General features: G+C 43.1%; 1 protein-coding gene across 1 annotated transcript in view; it reads left to right on the forward strand.

The window, feature by feature from the left end:
• Positions 1-995: 995 nt before the first annotated feature.
• The window catches only part of T265_11692 (hypothetical protein), a gene marked incomplete at both ends in the record, with an annotated part of 8,110 nt that continues 7,563 nt past the window's right edge, over positions 996-1,542 (forward strand). The window contains 3 exons of the mRNA XM_009178411.1: positions 996-1,013; positions 1,049-1,207; positions 1,298-1,393. Of these exons, the coding sequence (XP_009176675.1) occupies positions 996-1,013; positions 1,049-1,207; positions 1,298-1,393 (273 nt within the window). The remainder of the gene's footprint in view (positions 1,014-1,048; positions 1,208-1,297; positions 1,394-1,542) is intronic.

A 1,542-nucleotide genomic window follows, 5' to 3' on the forward strand; every position in this document is an offset into this window, starting at 1 on the left:
ATATTGATGATGATGATGACGAGGAGGAGTAGGATGAGGATTAGCATGACAATGAGGATGAGGATGAGGGTGAGGGAGGGGATAAGGATTAAGGTGAGGATGAGAATGCGGATGAAGTTGAGGATGATGATTAGGATTAGGATGCGTTGAAGATGAGGATGTGGATGAGGGTGAGGATGAGAATGCGGATGAGAATGATGATGAAGATGACGGTGGCGATGATGGTGATGACGTTAATGATGACGATGATAATAATGTTGAGGGTGAGGATTAGGTTGAGTATGAGAATGAGGATGAGAATGAGTATGAGGATGAGGATGAGGATCATGATGAGGATTGGGATGACGATGAATGTGAGAATGAGCATGAGGATGAAGATGAGGAATAGGATGAGGATGAGGAAGTGGATGAGGAATAGGATGAGGATGAGGATAAGTATGAGCATGAGGATGAGGATGAGGATTAGGATGCGGATTAGGATGAGGAATAGGATAAGGATGAGTATGAGGATGAGGAAGATTATGATGATTAGGATGAAGATTGGGATGAGGAGGAGAATGTGGATGAGTATGAGGATGAGGATGAGAATGAGGATGATGATGAGGATGAGGATATGGATGCGGATTACGATGAGTATGAGTATTCAGGTTGGGCTGAGGATTTTATTGAATATGGGGATGAGGATTTGGATGAGGACGACGATGACGATGAGGATGAGGATAAGGATGAGAATGAGGGAGAGGATGAGTATTAGGATGAGGATGAGGATGAGGTTGATGATGGGGATGAGGATGAGAATAAAGAGAAGCATGAGTATGAGAATGAGGATGAGCATCAGGATGAGAATGATGATGAGGATGATGTTGAGGATGAGAATGAGGATGAAGATGTGGAGCAGAATGAGGTTGAGTATGTGGATGTGGATGAGGATGAGGATGAGAATGAGGATGAGGAATAGGATGAGGATGAAGATGAGAATGTGGATTAGGATTAGGATGAGGATGAGGAAGATGGTGTGGACTATGTTGAGGAATAGAATGAGGATCAGGTTGAGCATGAGGATGAGTGCGATAATGAGGATGAGGATGAGGATCAGGTTGTGGATGAGGACAGGGATGAGAATGAAGATGATAATGAGGATGAGCATGATACTGAGGAAGAGGATGAGGATGATGATGATGTTGATAATGATGATGATGACGACGATGTTGGTGGGGATGTGGATGATGATGCCGATGATTTTAATAATGATAATGATGATGATGATAATGATCATCGTGACGATGATGAGGATTAGGTTGAGGATGAGAATGAGAATGAGGATGAGAATGAGCATGAGGATGCGGATGAGGATGAGGATGACGATGTGGATGAGGATGAGAATGAGGATGAAGTCGAGTATTAGGACTAGGATGATGAACTGAATGAGGATGAAAATGAGGATGAGGATGAGCTTTAGGAGGAGGATTAGGGTGAGGATGAGGAATATGATGAGAATGAGGATGAGGATGATGATGAAGATGATGATGATGATGTTGATGA

This window comes from Opisthorchis viverrini (assembly GCF_000715545.1).
Source record: "Opisthorchis viverrini unplaced genomic scaffold opera_v5_558, whole genome shotgun sequence".
NCBI lineage: Eukaryota > Metazoa > Platyhelminthes > Trematoda > Opisthorchiida > Opisthorchiidae > Opisthorchis > Opisthorchis viverrini.